The sequence below is a fragment of the Monodelphis domestica genome, chromosome 2, assembly GCF_027887165.1.
Source record: "Monodelphis domestica isolate mMonDom1 chromosome 2, mMonDom1.pri, whole genome shotgun sequence".
In the NCBI taxonomy this organism is placed as follows: Eukaryota; Metazoa; Chordata; class Mammalia; order Didelphimorphia; family Didelphidae; genus Monodelphis; species Monodelphis domestica.
The window spans coordinates 345736817-345757764 of NC_077228.1; the positions used below are offsets into that span (position 1 = coordinate 345736817).

Sequence of the window (20948 nt, forward strand, 5' to 3'; positions counted from 1 at the left end):
TTAGATGGTGCAATGGATAGTGTTGAGTTTGAATCCTGTCTTATGTGACCCTGGGCAAGTTACTTACCCTCTCACCGATATTTCCTCATTTATAAAATGTGGGTAATAATAGCTCCTTCTTCACAGGGTTGTTGTGAGAATCAAATGAGAACATGTAAAGCTCTTTGAGAATCTTAAAGTACTATGTAAATTATAGCTATATTTCTTTAATAGGATTACGTTGGGACCTATGAATTTAGGCAATGCATTTCCATTTTAAATTATTGAAGTTTCTCTAAGACTAAAATAATTAAGAAATGTTTTCTTGAATTAAGATTTAATTGGTCAACATACACAGAAGGTAGGTAAGATGTCAATAAAAGCCTTAAAGAGGTGTATAGTCATATTTAATTTCTGGCAATTAACTGGTTTAGTTAAGAACATTCTTAAATTTATCAATAAATTTTGTTGTGATTAAAGTGATATTTAAACTTTTTTTCTACTTAGTGGGGACTGAAATGAACTTTTCTGAGACTCTAAAATTGAATTTTTTGAGGGGAACATGCAAAGTATAAACTATGTCTTGATACTAAAAAAAATTTTTTTAACCCTTACCTTTTTTCTTAAAATCAATACTAATTACTGGTTCCCATGCATAAAAGTGGTAAGGGTTAGGCAACTGGAGTTAAGTGACTTGCCAGGGTCCCACAGCTAGGAAGTATCTGAGACCACATTTGAACCCAGAACCTCCTATCTCTAGGCCTGGCTGTCAATCCATTGAGCCACCCAGCTATCCTGATATGAAATATTTTTAACCTTTTCAAGAATTAAAATGGCAAAATTCAGTAGTAGAAGCTAGAACATTAATATTTACTTTTGGGTTGCATTAAATTTAGATCAACATTTTATCTTTTTTTTTAACCTAGGTTGCTAACTTGTCAAAATTTATTCTTTTTTTTTTTTAACCCTTACCTTCTGTCTTGGAGTCAATACTGTGTATTGGCTCCAAGGCAGAAGAGTGGTAAGGGCTAGGCAATGGGGGTCAAGTGACTTGCCCAGGGTCACACAGCTGGGAAGTGTTTGAGGCCAGATTTGTTTGAGGCCAGATTTGAACCTAGGACCTCCCATCTCTAGGCCTGGCTCTCAATTCACTGAGCTATCCAGCTGCCCCCTCAAAATTTATTCTTAAAAAACACTCATTTGCTTTTTTGGAAATCTTTCCAGAAGAGTTCATCCAATTTTTATGTCAGCCTTGTAAAAGTCATTAATTTTTTCTGCCCTACTGTGTTCTACTCAGGACTCTAAAAAACTGATTTTTAAAATATTAATTTCATTTCCCAATATATCTATCTCTCCATCCCTCCAAAAGAGCCTTACAAATAATAAGAGAGGAAAGGGGGGAAACAGTTCAGCAAAACCAACAAATTGAAAAAAAGTCTGACATGTCTGGATAGTTCCATGTTCATAGTCCCTCACCTCAGCAAAGAAGGAAAGTACTTTTCTTATCTCTTCATTGGGGACTAGCTTTGGTATTACAATTTCACAACATTTTTTCAATTGTTATTGTTATTTTCTTTTACATTGTTTTGGTCAAGAATATTTTCCTTGTTCTGCTTATTTCCCCTACATCAGTTGATATGTTTTCTTATACCTCTCCTTTCATATTGTTTCTTATGAAGTACTGTAAAAAGTAATATTCCATTACTTTGAACCACAAATTGTTTAGTTGTTATCCATTGGGTTGACACCAATTTTGCTTCCAGCTCTTTACTACTGCAAAAAGTACTGCAATAAATATTTTTGCATTCATGCAGCCCTTCTTTTTTGGAACTATGAACCAAGGAGTATAGACATTCTAGTCTCTTTGAATAATTCCAAATTTTTCCAGAATTTTTGGACCAATTCACAGTGCCACTATTGGTACTTATATTTTTTTTATCTAAGTACATGCCCTCCCCTTCTCCAGACCACCATCTCTCCCCTGCCCAATTTTCCTACTAATGCTTCTTCCCCCTTCTCTCCTCCTGGATGGATATTGACCTTTCCCATTCCTATCCTTGCTAGAGGGAACCCATAATTCTCACTTTACTCCAACCTGTAGGCCTAATGATGGTGGACCTATTCCCTCCAAATGCTCTACTCTGTGAGACACATACTTGTGGCATTCTAAAAGCATCTTAGCTTTTCCATTCACTATGAAGCTGAACCATCCCATATGTGCTATCTTCCTCAGATTATGAGTTCCTTGAGAGTCAGTGCTTCTAACTCTTCTCCATACACCCTTCACTTAATGTTTTGTTTTTTCTTTTATTCAAAAAGGAAGTACTTTGCTAACAGCTCTAATCCTGTTAACAAGGACTAGAGGAGTACCCAAATTACTTTTCTCCATTTTTATTGACATTTTATTTTAAAAGACCCTCATTTCCAAATATGTTTTTCCCCCACAGAGAGAACTCTCCCTTAGAACAAAGAATAAAGGGAGGAGGGAGTTCAGCAAAATTAACATCTGGACAAATTCTGATAGTATAATGTAGTATTTTATACCCATAGATCACCATCTCTGCAAAGAAAGGAAAGGGTATTCATCTATTCTTCAATGCCAAGTTTAGTCAACATACCAAATTACCTGAAGTGCTTTGCTTTAAAATCATTGTATTACACAATGCTCAAATAGTTTAGCGAGGGCTTGGAAATAACTTTATGTGCACATAATCACACAAACATGCAAAAATCTGTTAATACTATTTCACATAACTAAATTTGACCTAAATTATTACTAGAGTGTGCAATAATTTTTAATACAATACACTGCTATAAACACCACACTCAACTACCTCTAAAAGCAATGTTTAAATATTGAGTGGTTAGGTATTTCATCCGTGTAGGTATTTCATGCATGTAGTTATTTCCAAAAGGCATATAATACTTAGATGTAAAAAAATTTATAATTGTAGGAGAAAAGAATATTACTTCTTCTGTGTTGCTGATATTGTATAAGATGGTAGCACTAGATGAAATATCATTGATTTTGCAGTCTGTTTCTGGGACTAAGTATTATAGCATTTCTGATTGGGCATTCTCTCTTCAATTGGCTTTGGATTTCACTCCTGATTCTCTCTCAAAGTGTGAAGCCAAAAACTATTCTGGTACATAGCAGTAAGAATTATCCTTTGGAAGATAGCAAGGAAATTTAAGGGGCTTTTGATATTATCAGTTCACATGCCAAAATATTAAGCTCATAAATGAACATATTCTTAACATTTATATGCATGTTTCATTTTATAAGCTACAAATGACAGGAAGCCTTCATAAAAACAGATGCTATTGGGGGCATCTCAGTAGCTTAGTGGCCTCAAGAGTCAGACCTAGAGATGGGAGGTCCTAGGTTCAAATCTGGCCTCAGACACTTCTTAGCTGTGTGACCCTGGTCAAATTACTCAATCCCCAGTGCCTAGCCCTCACCACTCTTCTGCCTTGGAACCAATACACAGTATTGATTCTAAGGTGGAAGGTAAGATGTTCTTCATGGTTATGCTACATCTGAAGAAATCCACCTTTTTCTGAACCAAAATCCAACCCCGCTGGTATATGCTTTTCTTAAAACCGTGCTATTGGTCAGAATGTCCTATGTGATTTTCTTTTGTCATCTTTCACACATCAAAAGTGAAGAGATACAAAGTGGTGGTATAGAGGATAGCACTGGAGTCAAGAGCAGAATACTAATCCTGTCTCAGAGATTACTAGGTATCTGACCCTATGCAAGTTACTTTTTGTCTATCTCAGTTTCCTCATCAATAAGGTGGAGATAATGGCATCTATCTCCCAGAATCATTGTGAATTTAAATGAGATATTTGTAAAGCATTTTGCAAACCTTACAAGGGCTACATAAATTCTAGCTGCTATCATTTCAGATAAGAAACACAATGTCTAGTGTAACTATATTTTGTATTTTAGGTTAATCAACTGCAGAATTTTAGAAATATCTTTAATCTATACATATTCCTTTGTCATAGTTATTACAGTATTATGTTAACTAGAGACAATCTGAATCAACACAAAAGTATTGAAGTACTTGTGAATGACTGTCAAAATTCCCAAAATATATTTTGTGCTCCTGATAATCATGGATCCAGCTTCCTGGCCATATCATGTTTTTCCTGCTATTGTGATCTTTTAAAATACTAAATAAAGATTTTACCAAATACCTAAAATCATACTTTGATAATCATCATCACCTCTCCCAGATTAGTAGTTTAAAGGTAATGGGTATTTTCCTAAATATCTTTGCTAAAAGGGAATAAGTATGGCACTGGGGAAAATACAGTTCATTTATTAGCTCTTCTTTATGAAGTATTTTCTACAAAAGGGCATAAATTATCCATTATCCTGTTTTAAGGAAAAATCTTAAAAAATATAATTGGGATCATATCCAGCTTAGCTGAAAAAATACTAAAAGTACTATATTTTAAAATTTTTCTTACTATATGATTAATGTATTTACTGGCATGGGATTAAGATGCTAACAATCCCCCAAAGGAAAAAAAAAAGTTAGCCTAGTAACAAAGTTAAATTCTAGGTCCCAATGCAAGATTGTATAAAGAATCTCCTGACCTGGATATAATAAACAGATTTTTCAGCCCTAAAGTAGCTAGAGAAAGGCAGCTGATAAGGGCTTTCTTTGGGATGCTTCTGTTCCTCCATAAGACTCCTCAAAAGCTAAGTGTATGATATTTATCTTTAGCAATACTGGGTAAAACTATAGATATTTTAGGAGAGTCTCTGTTTTTAGGAAAAGGAAAGGACTGTCAATAAAGTAGAAAATCTAGAATTAAGTTTTTTATCTATATATACATACATGCCTATATATGTATTAACAATTTATTAACACTGAAGCTGCTTGTCATAATTCCTAGCCAGTTGGCATCAATCTTTTCTTTTTTTCCCTTTTTTATCTCTTTGTTCTACTCTTCTCCCTCTTTCTTGAAGTCTTACTAAGACAAATCTTTTCTTTCCTGAAAAAGCAAATGCTTTTCACAGGTTTATCAATAAAATAAAAAAATAAAATAAAATCAATTAAAAAAAACTGAGACTCAGAGCTATTACCAGCAGTATGAGATGAAAAATTATTTTAACTATTTGGTTCATATTAAAATTAAGATTTTAGAATTATGGTACTATTCAAATTCTTAATAAAGTATTTGAGCCAATTATCAAATCAAATAAAAAATTTCACTGCTATCAAATACTTTGGCCACATGAGAAAACAGGGCTCCCTGGAAAAGACCCTGGTACTGAGACAAATTGAAGGCAAAAAGAAAAGGTGACAGCAGAAAATAAGACTGACAGTGAAATGAAAGCAATGAAGATGATCTTGGACAGATATTAGGAGACAGTGGAAGACAGAAGGGCCTAGCATGCTATGGTTCATGTGGTCAGGAAGAGTCAACTATGACTGAACAACAAGCTATTATTACAGTATTCACCCTAAAAATGTGTTATGCCTTAAAAAGTAAATATATTTTGCTATAGTTACACTAGAACATTCCAATTCAGACAGAATTTGTGAATCAACGTTTGTCCATTACTTACAATTTTTGTAAAGCTGAAAGTTTCTGTAAATACACAAAACTCTTAAGAAAAAAAAATGAACCTTTATTCAAAATCAAATGAACAGAAGAATACTATTTGCTAAAAAAAATGTTATTTATTAAAAAGAATTTTTTTCATAAAGCATAGACTGGCATACTAGGCAAAAAAATACTTAACTTTGTTCGCAAAGGTTCAAGAATGCAATTTAACAAAGCACACAAGCAGAGCTATATAAATACATCACTATGGTACTGTACTTGATAGAATTTAAGCTTCTTGAGGGCAGGGACTGTTTCATTTTTATTTTTGTATCCTGAATGCCTGGTACATAGTAAGCACTTAATAAATGCTTGCTGATATTTAAAACTGAATTATCATAAATAATACTACTACCAAGAAAGTTTCTCTGAAATGTAAACTAAAAATACTTTTTAGAAAAGCCCTTGGTTTTATTAACTGCAAAAGAAAAGAATGTAAACCAAATTAATTGTGGGGAAAATAAGGGTAGCACAATATTTTCAAAATACTTCCTTTTTTTGTCAAAGCCATTTTTGATATTTTTTTATTACAACATACTACACAGTCTTATGTAATGAGGCAACAAGGCATAGTGGATAGAGCCAGCCTCAAGGTCACAAAGGCTGGCAACTCAGGTCCTACACCTCTAAAACATCCTAGTCATATGATTATAGACAAGTTGCCCAATATCTCATTATTCAAGTAGTTCTGACTAAAGTTATAGAGCAAATGCTGATTTGCAGTGGTAGAGTTTCCTTAGTGGTAATTCCTCATGCCAATGAAATCACAGATCTGATCCCCCTCGAAATATGTTCATATAAAACTGAATGCCATCTTAATGCCAATGTATCTACACTATCCTACCAATACATATTAAATCTTTCATAGAGTTACCTTGAGGTTCAGGAGAGAACGTACCTCCTTTTGAACTCTTGGCCTTGTTTTGTGAATACTGTTAATGAAGATAGCAAAAACTACCTTATCTTGTAATGTGGGAAGGTGTTCACTAGTAGTTGGAATAAGATTAAAACACTGGATCGGAAACATTATAGCAGTGGAACACATGGTTTGGTGGAGGATCTTATCAAACTGTAAGTTTGAATATGGCCCTGGTGATCTGTTTTCTCAAGTCTGACTTGGCTAAATTTAGAGACATTCATCCCCAAAAGATTCACCCCCAGGTTATAAAACTTTTAGGGATATGGCAACTAATGAATAGTTTACCACGATCTGTATCAATAAAATGTGTACCACATCAGTGAAATAATAGTTGTGTGAAGTCTTGAAGTACACAAAAGCATTCTGAAAATGTTAAAAAGTGCTATTCCAATATGTAGTATTATTATTTAAGATAATGTCAAATACATGAAATAAGAGTTTATAAATTGCTTTAATTTCACTTATTTCAGTTGAAAAGAACTCTTACCACATGTGAAAGAAATGCTTGAAAACTAGGCACATTGAAATGGAAAGGAAAAGAACTAGCTTATATGTAAGATTATGAAACTGATAATAATAACAACAATAATAGCTAGCATTTACATAGTGCTTTAAAGTTTGCAAAGCACTTTACAAATATCATATTTATCCTCACTGCAACCAAGGAAAGGTAAGTACTCTTATTACCCCCATTTTACAGATGAAGAAACTGAGGCAGACAGAGATTAAGTGACTTGCCCAAGGTCACACAACTAATTATGTGAGGCCAGATTTTGAATTCAGGTTTTCTTGACTACAGCATTTCATTTAGCACAAAACTAAACATAACATTATTTATAGTGTCTGCAGGGATGATGAGAGGCCAAATATAATAATCCAAAGCAAGATATATTTTACTACATGTATATGCCCAAAATAATATTGGCCCACATTACAATTGTGAAGAATTTTTAACAAAAGTTCTGTCTTCATAATGAAAGTCTAAGTATGTGTGGAGATCTTCTGATGCTGTTTCACCAATTGTTTTTATGATGGTAGCTCCGAGACTGTGCTTTAGTTTCAGAATTAGTGTGTCTTTGGGGAGATTTTGATGGGGATCTTGCTAGTGAATCAAAATGTCTTCCACCTGATCTTGATTTTGCCCCTGAGGTGGTCTGCCTCTGAGGTGAACTTGACTGTGATTTTCCCACAGATGTGGTCCTTTTTTGTAAGGACTCAGATCTTGATCGTCGTCTAGAACTAGAATTTCTTCTAGGAGATCTTGATTTCCTTCCTGAGGTAGAATGCCTTGTTAATGAGTTAGATCGAGATTTAGATCGGCTATAAGAAAGTCCCCTACGACGAGACCTGCAAATATCCAAAATATTAGTGTACATATTTTATAAGAAAAAATGATTAGGCTATGAAACAACATTTTCAAGATCTCATAATAATTCTCTAAGTATTAAGACCTATGGAAGGCTGATTGGCAAAATATTTTTAAGATGATGAAGGGCTTTAACATAAACAATGACCAAAAAACAAATCTCCCTATCTAATATGAATAGAACAAAGATATTAATTGGGTTAAACTGAAGCACAAGATATTCATGTTAAGAAGTTTCCTGCCGAGATTTAATAAAACTGAAAAAGGACAGAATCTTATATCTTTGGAGAATCTTCAAGACAGATCCTCATTATATGGAAGACTTGAATGTGATCAGATCCAATGGCAAATGGAATGGGTTCTTGTCTAATCCTATGAGTCCATGAAAATTTGGGACAGTTTATTTTTTCCAGGCAATGTTAGGCTTAATTTCCACTGGGGGAAAAAGTTTGTTACAATTGAAGTCAATGCTATATCAAATATTAGGAAAATGAACATGAATTACTATATTCTTAATAGTTTCTCTCTTTTTAGATAGCTTAGTTTGACATTTGATAATTAAATGAGGCCCCCAAAACTCTGGAAAAGTTTAAGATTTTAAGACACAAAACGCAGAGGAAATTCATCAAGTAAACTTTTTGCACCAAATTTAGGGATTATTATCTAATGAGATAAAAATGTTGCATGGTACCAATAACAATCACTTACATCCCAGCTAAATTTTGCAAAATGCTTTAAACTCCCTTGATAAAGAGAATAAACTATCCAATGCTTTCTCAGCTCTGACATACAAAAGACAGCACCCCAAACAGTGACATCTCTGGTAAGTTACTAGTGCTATTTTAAGCAGAGATGCATTCATAGTCATTTGAAATGCTAGTGATAATTCCTTGGGAAGATAAAGCCATCAGAAATACGAGAAATAAGCATATTTGATATTAGTGTTATCTTTTTATGTTTCAGGTCAATAAAATCAATGTTTGAATTTACTCTTTAGCAAATGTTCCATGCTACATAACTGACTCTGTCAATGAAATTGAAAACATATAGGCTGTTTGAAAAGGTTAGTGGAAAAACCTTCTCTACAGAAGGATACTCATTATGAATCAAGCCGGGTCATGCCCTCTAAATCCCATTAGATACCTTGTTTTTAAAAAAAGAGAAAGGAAGTACAGTAAATGACTATACTACATAAACTATACTGTTGTTATCTTTACATAATCAGAAACAGGTTATGGTCATAGGCTGGTGATGCTTCTTCCATTTTCTTTATATCATCCTTATTAGCATATATGCCCAAATGCCCAAGTAATGTTAACTTTAATATATGGCAAATTAGTTCTGCAGTGTTTTATGTTTTCATTGTAACAAAGACATTATTCTAGAAATAAGTAAATTCCCATTTTATTATCCCTCATTCCTGCGTATCTTGACTGTGTTTTTATCTTGGAGAATAACACAATACACAATCAATATTTATCTCTTGGTGCAAAGTTGTATAGGAAGTAATGCTGGTAAAATTCTTGGAGGGAGCTGTACAGAATGGCAGTTTTCAAAAAGAAAACAACTCATTCCTTACTTCACACAAAATTCAAAATTAGGTAATTAAAACGACATCTACTCCAATTATTCTGTAACCATAGAGACAGAAAATTAGGTGCTATTGCACTTGATGATCCTACTTGGTCAACATAATAATAGCTAATGTTTAAATCAATTTAAGAGTTGCAAAGTGCTTTACAAATATCATCTCATTGATCCTCACAACTGTGGGAGCTAGATGCTACTGTTATTCCCATTTTACAGATGAAGACAGAGGCAAACAGATGTTAAGTGACTTGCCCAGGGTCACACTGCTAGCAAAGCATCTGATGTCAGATTTGAACCCAGTCTTTCTGATGCCAGATTCAGCCCTCTATCCACTGCACCACCTGCCTTTTCTCAAAGGGCTTGAAAACAAATATGAATGCCACTCAATGGCAGAAGAATGCACCAGACTACTATATACAAATGGAAAAACAATACAAGTAATTCAAAGAAGTTACTGTGAATAAATGGTAAGACAGCTGGCATATACATATCTTGTTATTGTTTGCTTAATAAATTCATTAAATAATCATCTCTAGAGGATAATAGTTTATCAGAAACAAATTCCTTGCTAGTGAAACATTAGTAAGTTTTCATCAACCTTTCCACAATACTAACAACAACAACAACAACAACTACCACTATATAGCCCTGTAAGGCCTGCAAAGCACTTTACAAATGTGATCTGGTTTTATGCTCACAACAATCTGAGAGACAGGCACTATAATTATCCTCAGGATATGAGATATCTGTAAAGCACTTAGCATAGTGCTTGGTACATAACGGGCACTTAAAAACACTTAATCCCTTCCTCTCCCTGTTTTACAGATGAGGAAACTGAATAAGACAGCAGTTAAGTGACTTGTCTGGAATCATGTAGTTGGTAAGTATTAGAGGCCAAATTTGAACTCAGACCTTCTTGGCTCTGGGTCCAGTGCTTTATCCATTGTGCAACCCAACTACCATCCAAATGTATTATATCTACCTTCCAAAGCACGATATTATACCCTGGATTTTATATTTTCTAATACTTTAGTTCTTTGAATGGAATTAATTTTAGCTTGTCAACTTTCACAAATAATTTTGCATTATATTAAAGGTCTTTAAGCAGAAGCTGGGTGACCATTTTCCAGCTATGCTATACTAGAGATGTTCTTTGGATATAGGTCACCTTAAATGGTCACTAAGGTCTCTTCTAATTCTGCAACTCTGTGATTCTGATGAGTTATTAGAGATCAATATATTCTAAAATATACCTAGACTGTTCCCAACTTATAACTTCTGGAATCCTCGCCTTCTTTAAAGATTCAGCTCAAGTGCCAACTCCTCTAGGTAGCATTTCTTGATTGTCTCAGCTATTAGGGCCATCACCTTCTTTATATCTGCTTTATCCTGTTCTCATTTATATATGTAGTCTCTTGAACTAGAACGTTAAGTTTCTTAAGGGCAGGGATCCCCCATCAGTGGCTATTTTCTCAAGAAGATCACTCCCTCTCTCACTAATAATCTTCAATCTGTAAAAATCTGTGAATAAATAGTATAACAGCTGGCATGTATATGTCTGGTTATTTTTTGCTTAACAAATTCACTAAATAATTACCCAAGATGGTAATTAATCAGAAACAAATTCCTTTTTTGTAAAATGTTGTTAAGTTTTCATCAACCCTTCCATAATACTAACACAACAATAATTGGAATTCTTTTGCCCTATCTTCCCAGTCCTTAGAAAATCTTTGCTTGTTCCTATCATTGCTTATATAGCCATAGTCCTGTATCTTTCCTCCCTTTTGTGTTTAGACTTCTTACAGAAGGTTATCTAGAATCAATGTCTCCCCTTCCTTTCCTCTAATTTGATCTATACCTTCTGCAATTTGGATTCCAACCTCTTTATTTAGCTGAAACCACTCTCTACAAAGTCATCAATGATCTTAATTGCCAAATCTAATTGCCTCTTTTCAATCCTTATCTTTGACTTCTCTGCATGACCCAATAATCACTCCCTTCTCCTGATTTTTGTGACATTTCTCTCCTGTTTCTCATACTTGTTCCTCAGTCTTTTAACTTCCTCTAGGTCAGAAATGCAAAAAATAAACAAATAAATGTATTTGAGTATTCCCAAACAGATTAAAATGCAACTGGTAACAAAATAAATAAAAATACAACAGAACACTGATAATGCTTAATATTTGTTTTTCTAAATTAATATGTGTTCAGCAAGTATCCTTTTGTATTATTCAATCGCCATCACTTCTATTTAAGTTTGGCAGTACTGCTGTAGATCATGCCCAGTTGGGCCCTGAGGATCTGTTCTGGGTTCCTTTTTTTCTCCCTCTATAGTACAATCTCTTGGTGATCTCATCAGTGCCCACGGGTTCAGTTATCATCTCTTAAGTAGATTCCCAGTTGTATATTCAGCATTAAACTCTCTCCCGAGCTATAACAACATATCACCAAGAGCCTACTATACATCTCCAACTGGATGCTCCATTTGAGGCATTTCAAATTTAATATATCCAAAACTGAACTTATCTTTTCCCCCCAAATGCTCCTTCTTCTCAATTTGCTGATGTTGTAAAGTGTGATTTCACCATCTTTCTAGTCATTCTCAACTCCTTTCTTATTCCGTATGTCTAATCTGTTGCCAAATCTTGTTCTTTCTACCCTTATAGCAACCCTTCCATATGTCCCCTTTTCTCCACTTACACAGAAATCACCCTGATACAGACTTTTAATGCTGGACACCTGGACCACTATAAGTTTTCTGGTTGATCTTCCTGCCTCAAGTCTCTCTTCAATACAATCCATCCTCTACTGAACTTCCAAAGTGGTCTTCCTTTAAATTGTAGGTCTGATCATGACACTTACTCTTCTCAATAAACCACACTGGCTTCTAGGATCAAATATAAAATTTGAGTTTTAAAACCCCTTACAACCTGGCCCCTCCCTACCTTCCTAGACTTCTTATACATTATTCCCTTGAGTACTTTATGATCCAGCAACACTTATCTTTTTGCTGTTTGTCCCACCTGAAACTCCATGTCTCAACTATCTTTCACTGACTGTCATCCATGGCTAGAATGCTTTCCCCCTCACCTTTGTATCTTTGCTTCTTTCAAGACTCAGCTCAAATCCCATTTTCTGAAAGAGGTCTTTCCTAGTTCATTTCTTCATCTTCTCTTACCTATCTTAAAAGGTTCATATAAAATCTCAAATTGAAACAAGTTAACAAATGTTTACTAAGACCATACATCACTTAAGTTTTAAATAAAATACATTTTATGCATAAAAGTCCAACATATTAGTATATTATTTGTTGTTTTTTCTAAAGTAAACTCATTAATAAACCTAAGAGAATGACTAATGCAGCATGCCCCACTCCCATGCCAACATGGTGCCTTAAATTACTATGTACACCTTACATACTCTTTAAGGCTATCAGATCGTCTCCGGCTTCTTCCCCATGAAGAACTTCTACTTCGAGTCCTTCTGCTGTGGCTTCTTGATCTTCTATGTTCACTTGGAGAACAAGGGTGGCGTTCTTTTGATTTCATTTGGCCTGGTGCTAGAATTTGAAAAATATCACTTTTAAATAATTCAACACTACGAAGCTTCAATAATAACTATATAACTGGTCTAGTTAATCATTATGAAAGAATTTTAAGCAAAAAAATCTATTATTCCTCAAACTATAATTTTGTAGAGCAAGTAAACTATATGTTTATCTACACTTACTTTTGCGATCACCTTGTGCAAACTGTATTTCAATTTGACGACCACATACCCACTTTTTATTGAGGTTATAAAGAGCATCTTCTGCATCACGGACATCTTCAAATATGACTAGCTGTTAAGGACACTTTGAACATCAAAGTATACAATGAAATAATTTTAAAAGTAATTTTCACATGCCAAATGAAAAGGAAATACCAAGTAAAATATTAACTGCATTACTTTAGAAAAATATAATCAGCCAAATATTATTTATGGTTTTATCATGGAAAACGCAAGGTCCTGTGATTTTTAAGACTGTGAAATTGGGAGGTGAAAAATCAATTTCTGTTTATGTAACTGAATAATGTCTGAATATCCCTTATGAGTCAATGTAGTTTCAGTGTGTATGATCAACTAAGGATATACTATTTGTGAAAAATATATTTCCACACTGATTAGCATCATAAGATGAATTTTTAGGTCATACTTTTATAAAGGATCCATCAGGTTTTTCATAAAAAAACAAAACATGATGGACCTCATTCTGAAATTAAAATCATAAAAAACCTTTGAATTATGGATTTTTAGGAGCAATTACTTTCTATAATAACATTTTCACACAGACAAAGCAGGCAAAAATATACTTTATGTGGAAATTAATTTGATATAGTGAGAATGGTAATGTTCATCTTTGTGTCTATATACTTTTATGTCTTAATAAAACAGGAAACAAAAAGTAAGGAACATACAGCCTAAATTATTTCTTGAGTTTATACTAAAAGCAAATTCCCTTATCTATTTATACTATGCAATACCAATCCATTTAATTATAATGGAATGTAGAAAAATTACCAAATAAGTAAATTTTAGGAAACCAACTACTGATTTATCAAATATCAGAGAGCAGGAAAAGCTAAAGAAAGATGATATAAAAAAGAGACTTTGGCAATTACCTCAATGTCACTTGATCTTGAACCTTGACCTTTACTCTTTAGGGCTTGCAAGATGGACTTTATAAGAGCTGCAGAACCAACCAAATCAGACTTGGCTTTGACTCTGGAATTCTGAGTAAATGTAGGAAAGCCGAAGCCTCAACTTGGTGCTGGCTTTGTCTTTTGCTTGATAAAGACTTCCCCTCTTCCAGTTTTCTTTTTATCTGTTTCCACCCTCCCTCTTTATTCCTTGACGCTTGAACTTTAAGGTGTCTTTTGGCTTGCCTGCTTGGTTTATGCTTGGACTCTATCTAACAGGTTGATTCAAACTTTGGGGTGCTTGCCAGCTACTGTGGACTGCTTTAGATTTTCTGAGACAAAGAAATAAATACATTTAGTTAGGACATATTAATCTTGTCAAATATTCCCCTGAATATATTATGTCTACGTGTAGACATATACATATGTTTACACGCAGACACATGTACCAATACACACACAGAGTGAAATAAAGGATATTGTATGTAAGCAAATCCTCTTGGGCGGCGAGTGTAGAAGTCAAGTGGAATGTATACGTCTACTATAGGGCCATATCGACCAAATTCACGTCGCAAGTCCTCAGGCCTGAAGTATTTTAGAAATAAGGCAAAGAAATAGGAATATAACTGTGTTACAGCAGTTTGCTTACAGAAATCCAGTTGTAACACTTGTATTAATCCTTCTAGAACAAGAGTCCTTAACCTGGAGTCCACGGATCCCTGTGGATAGATTTCAGGAGGTACTTGAACTTAGATGGGGGAAAAAATTTTTATTTTTATTTTACTAATTTCTAATCAGAATTTAGTATTTCCTTTAATTGTGAGATTAGATAACAAAACAGAATAATATTAGTAGAACCTATGTTTTCACATTACAGTTCAGTTACTGACAATATTTTTGAAATATCTTTATGCAAGTCATTATTTCAAAATTACTGTAGATCCTAGACCCATGGTTAGAATGCATGAAATCTCAAGTCTTCCTGTATACAGGCTGCATTTCAATATAATTTGTTTCCTCTGTCACCCTACATATTTTATTTTTTCCATTTAAAAACATTATTCTGAGAATGGGTCAAAAGTCATATCAATCTGCCAGAAGGGTCCATGACACAAAAAAGGTTAGGAACCTGTGTTTTAGAAGGAAAGCACACTACCAAAACCATCTATGTGTTAAAATGTTCTTCCCATCATGCAAAAGATTATTAAATTGCCAATTACTCATAGAAGTCAATATTTTCATCATTTAATTAATACTGTCATTTATATACATTTGCCTAACTATAAGCCAGATTTATTTTAATCAACAAGCATTATTAAATATCTGCTATGTACTAAGTGCTGAGACTGTAAGTACAAAGAATAAAAACAATCTCTCCTCAGAAGTTTACATTCTAATGTAGAAGGCAGTAAGTACATAAGTATATGCAGCATAAATATATAGTAAATAAATACAAGGTAATTTGAGAGGGAGGGCACAAGTAGTTGGGAGGGAATCAGGAAAGGATTCATATGGAAGGTGGTTTTTAAAATGCATCATGAAGGAAGACTGGAAATCTATTGAGGCAGAAGTGAGAATGAAGTACATTTGGCCAGTGAAAAAGGCACAAGATGAGAGAGGAGTGATGCATGGGAGGAACAGAGAAAAGGTCAGTTTAGATACAGTGCAGAGTGAATGGAGGAAGATAAGATGAGAATGAAAGGATAAATATGGTTCAGATTGTGAAAGGTTTTAAAAGTGAAATAGTTTATATTTTATCACAGAAGTAAATGGAAGCCATTGGAGTCGACTGAGTAGGGGGCGATATGGTCACTCTCTTCTTAAGAAAATTTACTTTGGCATTATTCTGTAGGATGCACCGCAGTGGGGGAGACTTGAGGCAGAGAGATCAATTAAAATTTGTTGTAATAATTTAGGTTGCAGGGTATGAGAATCTAAAGTAAAGTAGTAGCTATCTGAATGGAGGGAAAGGATTGGATGCAAGAGATATTACAGAGCTAGACAAAGTAAGCTTTGGCAACTGATTGGGTATGTATGGTAAGATGTAACAGATAATGCTGAATAGTGAAATACATGTGGAAGTTAGGGGAAATGGTGATGCCTTGAAAAGAAATTTGTAAATTTGGAGGTGGAGGCAAAAAGGTAATGAGTTCTATGTAGGGTATGTTGAATTTGAGATGTTTCCGCGACATTCAGTATAAAATATCCAATAGGTACTCGATAAGGGAATAATAGGGTAGAAATTTCAGGTTAGATATGTAGATCTCTAAGTCAAGCATAGAGATGATAAATACATCTGTAGGAGCTCATGAAGATATCAGAGCCAAGTTGAGATGAAAAGGTCTAGGATAAACCTTGGTGGGGAAACCCCTTAGTTAGGGGGTGTGCTATGGCAAAGAAGATTAAAGAGAGTCAGACAGGTAAAAGGAGGATCAGGAGAAAGTAGTGCAACAAAAACCTAAAGAGGGGAAGAACATACAGGAGGAGGGTCAATGATGTCAAATGCAAAATGACAGGTTGAGAAGAATGATGACTCAGAAAAAAACATTCCATTTGACAATTAAGAGATGATTGGCAATTTAGAAAGAGCAGTTTAAGTTGAGTGATTAAAGCAGAAGAAAAACTGGAAAGGGTTGAGGAGTGGGTGAGAGAAGTAGTCTTATAAAGGTTTTTTTTCTACAGATTTGCCTGAGAAAGAGAGGAAAGATATAGAACAATAATTGAAAGTATAATAGAACTCAGTGAAGGCTTTTGAAGTACTGGGAAGATAAGGGCAAATATGAAGGCATTAAGAAAAGGAAAAAAATTAGGAGGGGAGGGTCAAGACTTCAGAGAGAAATTAGATGCCTGAGGTAACTAGAATTTGTCTTGCTTTTAGATAACAGGTATTATTCTCAATTCACAAATTATATTAGGTTTTCTCAAACAAAGGTTATAAAATTGAGATTTTTGAAATCTATATGTAACTATATAATATATAAAATATATATATAAAACAAAAGTATTTTCCAAATGATAGCCAATTTTTTTTTTAGCCCAATTTGTGCCTATCTACCACTGTGGGACCTTTGGGATATCGCTTCATAGGTTTACAATTTAGTCAATGGGACCAACTCAATACATGAAATAATGTGAAACAACTAATTGCTAAAGCTGGGTGACACTGATTTGCCTAAGAGTAATTTGGAGTTCAGGGTGGGTTGAATACAAGAGGCCTTTATAGAGAAGGTGGGCTTTGAGTAACAGTTTTAGTCAAGAGGGCAATGAGAAATACAATTTAGTTGGGGATAACATGGCAAACAGTATGAGTAAAGCATGTTTGGGACAGTGAAGAAGTTGTTCTGACAAGAGTAGAGAGTGCTTGCTAGGGAACAATAAGAAACAAATTGGATAGGTAGCACATACTTAATTGTAGTTGCTCTTAAATGCCCCACAGGAAGCAACTTTGTAGTTTGTGAACAAAGGAATCTGACAAAAGTGGTATTTTGTAACAGCTAATGGTTTACATCTGAAAAATGAGCTGGAGAAGGAAATGGCAATACTCTAGTATCTTTGCCAAGAAAACTTCAAATGGGGTCACAAAGAGTTGGACACAACTGAAATGACTGAATGATGGTTAACAGTTATCTAGAACTTTAAGGTTTGCAAAGTGCTTTCCAAGAAACAATATAAAATATGGCCTGGAGAGGGAAGTCTAGAAACTAAATCGGTTTTTGTAATAATCAAAGTGAAGGTGTAGATTGGGGTAAAAAAGGAGGAAAATGTGATTTTCAGAGAAAGAAACAGCAGTACTGCATTTGTTGATGGACTATGTAAGTATTGAGTAAAGAAAAACTAAAAGCACCTGGCTTAGGAAACTGGAGGAATGTGCTAGCATTGACAAAAGTAGAATAGTTGGAAAGTTTAAAGATGTCAAGAACAAGATGTCAGTTTTGGGCATGCTTGAATAACTTTGAATTTATTAGACTGAGAGCTTAGAGAAGGGATGAGCAGGATTATATTTTGCATTTCAGCACTCAGTATTGTGCCTGGCACATTGCAGGTGCTTAATGTTTGTGGAATGACTGATCTTGCATTTAGTTGGAAATATAAGATTTAGGCTGATTTTGGAGGCAGTTGAATCCTTCAGATGAGAATTAATGGAAAAAGTAAACCTACAGAGAGAACCACAGAGTTGAGGACAGAGGCTAAGGGAATACACAGATGAGAAGAGGCAGTAGAAGGAAAGAAGGATAAAGAAGCATTATGTAAAGAAGGAAAGGGGACCATTGTAAGGGTGGAGAATGGGAAAAGGAAAAATACAAGAGAGGGAGGGAACAACCAGAAAAGCACAATGTCAAAAAGCCATAGAAGGGAAGTTTCAAGAAGTGGGTGCTCAATAGGATTAAGGGTGGGCTTTGCTTCCTCTCATATTATTATATCCTAACTTCAAAGAAAGTAGAAAACTTGTCTGATGCATGCTAATCAACAAAGTCTAGATACAAATTATCATCAAAGGTAATGAGTATAAGTGAATAGACCTAACATTTTATTCCTTTAATCCACAAATGGATAAAATTAGAGAAATTTCAGAGATATCTCCACTCCTCTAACTCATTTCAAAAAGGAGACTAAACAGCCCCTGAGGTTCCAACCCTATGGGCAAAACCCAGAAGGAACTACATAATTCATATAAGTGCAATAAAAGTATTAGGACCCAATCCTACCACAAGCTATGGTTGCAATCCCAAATTCTGGTCCAGAAAGCAAAATATCATTCCTAAATTACACTAAATTAGGTTTCATCTAATTGATTCAAGGCTTTTTGAAAGGAAATAAATGCCTCCATCACTCCAATCCAAATTAATTTTTTTTATTTTGTAAACTAAAATTATGAGTTCAGGAGAGTGGAATCTCTTTATAAGGATTCTGACACGACTGGAGTCCCTCCCTGGATTATTTGAATAGCAGGCTTTTTGTTGTATGTACTTATGTTAGGGGGAATTTATTTGATTTTCCTTACATTCAATTCCATGCTAACAGTGGATTACACTATGGAGAAGTTCAAAGAAAGAAGTTGAAATGTTATTTTCACTTAAGTGCTTCCTTAAAACAAAGAGGTAGAAATATAATTACATGTTACATAGCTGGAATAATGTATAAGAAAGTAGGGAGGACAATATTATACAGTGGAAAACCTGAAGGATTTGGTTTCTGGGTTCACCTCTTAGCTCTGTCATTTATTATTTTGGTAAATCACTGCAACTCTCTAGGCCTCAGTTTCCCCATGTGAAATGAAGGGGTTGGGCTAGATGACCTATAAAAATCCTTTCCAAAGTTAAAACAATACTCCCAGGATGTAATAACTTGATAGCTTTTACCATTCCTAGGTTCCTCCTCACCTAACAGGTTAAAACTTTCCATTTCATCTGGTATGATATCAGAGCCGAAACTTGCACGTCCACGAAAGAACAAACGATCAATTTAAGGCATATGAACAGACTGCCTCTTTCTCTGGTTAGGGGAAATGAAAACCAAGCCTGGCCTAAGGAGAGTGAGGGGGGTGGGGGAGTGGGAAGGGCAGCCTTGGGTGTTGCATCTCTCGCATCGGGGGCGGAGGTAAAGAAAAGAATCCCGCCCGGTTGCCAGGGTGCAGAGGGGGTGGGGTGGATGGGGTGGGAATGGAAGGGGCGGGTTCGAGAGCTCTGGATTTGGGGAGTGAAGCAGTCCCTTTGGTCAGGGCAAGAATCAGGGGCCTAGCCCGAGACACTAAGTCTCAGGGAGTCCTTAAAACCATTAGGGACCTGGGGGTGCTATGGAGGGGTTGAGTCGTACGGGGGCCGAGGAGGCTCAAGCTGCGGCCTGGGAGGCCCTGGGACCGCTCCAGGCCAGGCCCTAGCCTGGAAGGGGTCCTTGTTTCAGTCAACAGTACGTGAGCCCCTTCTCCACAACGAGCCCAGGAGAGGTAGAGGGGGTGGGGGAAGGGAAGGCGTGGGCCCTGCCCTGGCTCCCAGTTCCATCTTCATCTTCCTCTTCCTCCTTTCTCCTCTGCGACCTCCGCCCCCCCCCCCCCCCGCATTCCCGCCGGCTCCCGGAGCCGCCCCCCCCTTCACCTGGTGGCATCCGTGACGTTCCTGACGAAAAGGGAGGTGTTGGGGGGCCTAGTGTATCGAGACATGTTGCCTTCCGTCCTTCCTCTTTCCCGGCCTGACTGAGTGACGGACCGACTGAGTGACGGATCCTCTCCCTCCCTTCCGGGAACCCCAGGCGGCTCCAACAGCTACACCTGTTCGGCTCGAGCCGCGAAGCGCCGGTTGAGGGGCGTGGGGGGGTGCGGTGAAGGCTCAAGAGCTTGGAGCCCGGGAGGTGGGGGGGAGGGGGGCGTGGCGGGGACGAGCGTCAGGATACGCGCGCGCGCCTGAGACGTCGGCCTAGAAAGATGGGACGGGGGCGAGCATTGGGTTGCGGGAGCGCGCCAGCGGGACCTCGGAGCTGGGGTTGGTGTGGCCTGGGAACCCGCGCGGTTCTTAGCTTTCAAAAGACCTCGTGACATCCACTACATCCTTCTCTCCAGCCAGGCTGTGCCTTGATGACGGGAGTCCTTGCCATATATATTTGTTTGGTTGATTTTTTAGGAGCGTGGTGTTAGATTCCTAGGGCTCTGTTTATTTGAGAAGTAGCTAATGAAACGGGTAGGGGGAAAGTCTGCACTCAGTTCCATCCCTGCTTCTGTATCTTTGTGACTCCAGGCTATATGCTTAACTAGTTTATGCCCTAGACCTGTGAATGCTGATCTGCCTTCCTTGTG

General features: G+C 36.1%; 1 protein-coding gene across 1 annotated transcript; it reads right to left on the bottom strand.

The window, feature by feature from the left end:
- Window positions 1-5611: 5611 nt before the first annotated feature.
- Window positions 5612-20531, bottom strand: SRSF12 (serine and arginine rich splicing factor 12). Its single transcript, XM_056818583.1, has 5 exons — window positions 20254-20531; window positions 14640-14746; window positions 13212-13313; window positions 12903-13041; window positions 5612-7873 (listed from the first exon to the last, which is right to left on the bottom strand). The coding sequence occupies exons 1-5, from the start codon at window positions 20316-20318 to the stop codon at window positions 7540-7542; spliced, it is 747 nt and encodes a 248-aa protein (XP_056674561.1). The 5' UTR covers window positions 20319-20531; the 3' UTR covers window positions 5612-7539.
- Between the last annotated feature and the right edge of the window lie 417 nt (window positions 20532-20948).

What these genes read in the sequence shown, in the direction of transcription:
- SRSF12 (XM_056818583.1), bottom strand. Translation starts at nt 20,318, where the DNA reads ATGTCTCGATACACTAGGCCCCCCAACACCTCCCTTTTCGTCAGGAAC. An exon ending in AACGTCACGGATGCCACCAG is followed by an intron (nt 14,747 to 20,253) that starts GTGAAGGGGGGG and finishes AAAATACTTCAG; the next exon opens with GCCTGAGGACTTGCGACGTG. An exon ending in AGGATTTGCTTACATACAAT is followed by an intron (nt 13,314 to 14,639) that starts ATCCTTTATTTC and finishes AGCTAGTCATAT; the next exon opens with TTGAAGATGTCCGTGATGCA.